This window comes from Manis pentadactyla, chromosome 6 (genome assembly GCF_030020395.1).
Source record: "Manis pentadactyla isolate mManPen7 chromosome 6, mManPen7.hap1, whole genome shotgun sequence".
Taxonomy (NCBI): Eukaryota; Metazoa; Chordata; class Mammalia; order Pholidota; family Manidae; genus Manis; species Manis pentadactyla.
Window position 1 is genome coordinate 99,529,366 of NC_080024.1, and position 3,168 is coordinate 99,532,533.

General features: G+C 34.8%; 1 protein-coding gene across 1 annotated transcript; it reads right to left on the minus strand.

Annotated features, from left to right (window-relative positions):
- Window positions 1-493: 493 nt before the first annotated feature.
- LOC130684127 (E3 ubiquitin-protein ligase RNFT1-like) lies at window positions 494-2,514 on the minus strand. Its single transcript, XM_057503984.1, is given in 2 exon segments — window positions 494-1,855; window positions 1,857-2,514. Coding segments are annotated over 2 exon segments (1,089 nt in total). The 5' UTR covers window positions 2,330-2,514; the 3' UTR covers window positions 494-1,239.
- Window positions 2,515-3,168: the final 654 nt, after the last annotated feature.

Consider the following 3,168-nt stretch of genomic DNA (forward strand, 5'->3'; position numbering starts at 1 on the left):
TTTAGAAATTACTTGGTCCTGTATCCTTTATTTCTGATGAGAAAAGTGAGGTGGGAAGACTAATGGAGTTCTTTTTCAAGAGCACATAGAGGGAAGTTTCCAAGAATGAGTCTCTGCTTCAGAATGTATTTTAAGGTAGGCAAACTGACAAATATTTGCAAGAACATAGCTGGTTAAAAGGTCGACTGAATATTGCCAATACTTGCTGTCCATGTTAGTTAAAACCCTGCCAATGTATTGTTTCCATTTTAAGCTCTACTCTCATGTGACAAAGCTCCTATCCCTTTGGGGGAAGGGTGGGTATAAACTGCAATCCTAACTCTAACCAACTGCACTGCACATGTAGGAGGCTAATTTAGAAAACTACTGTTCAATAATCCAAAGCAATAATTCCTCGTGAAAAGGTAACATCACGAAGACCATATTGATGAGTAAATATTAAAACCTTCAACAGAGAATAAAATTTATTCTATTAAAATTAATTTCTTTTTTTTCTTTTTTTTTTTTTTTTTTTTTAATCCATGTAAATTATTTTAATAATTCAAGATAGTCCCTGGCACTATATAAAAAGCAAGATCATGAATGCTAGCTGACAGCAGGATTGTATGAGATGTCCACAAAGTGAATTTAAGTCATCTATTCTCAGCAACTGCTAAACATACAACAAAGAATAATATAATATTAAAATATATCATCCTCAGTAATTATCTTCTTTTAAAAAATATGACTTATAGGTAAAATATAGCATTTAGAACTTTCATTTAAAAATACAAATTTTATGAAACTTTTAAGAATTTTTAGAATGGGAATTATAAAAGTCAATTTTAAAGAAAATTCAGATAATGTACATCTGAAAATACTATGAAAAATATTCTTATTTTGGAAAATAATGTCAGGGAAGAATACCTGAGTTCCTTTAAAATCATTAATTCTAGTTATTCACTTGCTGTTTTGGTAACATTAACAAGAAAACACATTTACAATTTAACATTGCCATCACCTGTCAAATAATTTTCTATATGCATTAGGTTGAACATTACTTACATATTTTTTAAAACATAGGGTTCTTTCAGTTAATCTTTTGATAAATCAGGATACACACTGAAGTCTTATAATCTAAAACCATTCAGAAACATTTTCCTTAACTTCAAGCTCTGAAGATTGATGCTGATGTCTTTATAGTATAGTCACTGTAACCAAATCCAATTAGTGTTTCGTGGCCTTAACAGTTTACACAACTTAATATATTTGGAGGTGTGATGAAGTGGCTCCATCTTTCCATTTGTTTATATGGTCTGAAATCACAGCTCTGCACAGCGGACATGTTTTCTCTCTGTTGAACCATAACATAATGCACTCTTCACAAAATATATGCTGACAGTTGAGAAGAATTGGCTTTTGAAATTGAGCTTGACATATTGAACAAGTATCATCCACATCTGAACACTGTCTCTTGCTGGCAGCCACTCCGTAACTTGGTTGTGTAAAAAATATTTGCAAAGCCCGTCGGAAAGTTCTTAGATGTCTAAAAAAGTCCAAAAGTTTTAATATGAGGTAGAGTAAAGCCAGCAATATCCCAAGACTCCATCTAGTTACATTACCAAACTCTCCATAGCCTATAAGGTAACGAAACCAAACTGGTACAGGAACAAAAGCTCGGTAGTATTGACATAATTCTTCTAAAAACATATACCAGTAACCCTTGAACTTAAAAGGCATGATGAAGGAAGGCACCAATAAAATAAGGCATTTTAAGCCCATGAAAAGGAATTTCAGAATGAAGTCTGTAATTCCAACAATCCAAAGTACTTCCCAGAAGCTTGAATTGTCCAAAGTTGGATTTAAAAATATTAAGTCTTAGGAAAACCTGATTTACAATGCTTTTGTTTGCATACATAAAAGTTGTAAGCAGCCCAATTCCAAGAGAAATTCCTGTTATATGCTGCATAACAAGTTTGACACACAGAATCAAAATATATGGAAGACTCTTTTGCAACCACTTGAAGAGATACTGGAATTCTGAGAAGGCGCTACTACCATGATCTCCAGAGTCCATGGCAGTATCATCAGGCTGCCTTGCTTCGCTGTGGGAGTGACTCCGTAAGCGACTATGTACACATCCATGGGTACAGCTATGGAGAGCTGATCTCATATTTCTGGAGCTTGGATTTTCAGCACATTCTTTAGGTATGGTGTTTATCTGGACATGAACATCTCCAGAATGAAGACAACCTTCTATCAATCTTGTATGGACACACTGGGAGGCTGAGATATCCTCACTGCCTACAGCTCCTGGAGGACTGTGCAGTTGGCTACAATTGGCTTGCATGACCCTTGAATATTTTTCTGTGATCCAGATTTCTTTTCTTCAGGGCTCTGTCTCCTCTCATGACGAGGAGTGGACGAAGGACCCGGCAGCGACTGCAGGAGGGGCGGGAGAAGCTGCGTCGAGGCCTTCGACGAGGGACATTGCCCTCAAACCCCACTACCAGCGCGGCGGCGGCGGCGGCGCGCCCGCTCAAAATTAATTTCTTATATATGGGTTTATCCAGCATTTTGGTTCATGAAGTGAACATGGCCTTGTAGAATAAATGGGAAATAAATTTTATACTGTGGAAAACAAAGAAAAATGGTTAAATCTAATTTTCTGAACCCTTTATGTATCAGGCACTATTTACATGTATTTCTAATTGGGAAGATTCCATTTATGGGATGTTACCTGTCTCTTATTTAAAAAATTAAATAACTGGCATGCAATATATTATTTCCATTAGTTACACAAAAATGATTTTTTAAATTTAACAAATTATGTATGATATAGATTTAAAATAATATTTATAATTCTCTTTTATGTAGAAAACAAACCATACTGTCTTTTTGAAACCTGTAGTTTTTATTTAATATGGAACTATGGATTATACTTATTTGATAAAAATTTGATTTTACCTAATTATAACATAGCTTGTACAGCTCTGGATAGGCATGGATTACATGTTAAACTTCAAAAGATGTGCACTAGCTTAACAATACGCTAAAAAGAATTTCCAGTTATTTAATGTCTCATCTTTACACTTTACACTTTACACTTATTATTGCTCCGACAGCCTCGGTTCTTGCTCACTAGCATTCAATCTTGAAAAGATAACGGGTATCCAGGCTGAGTTATTC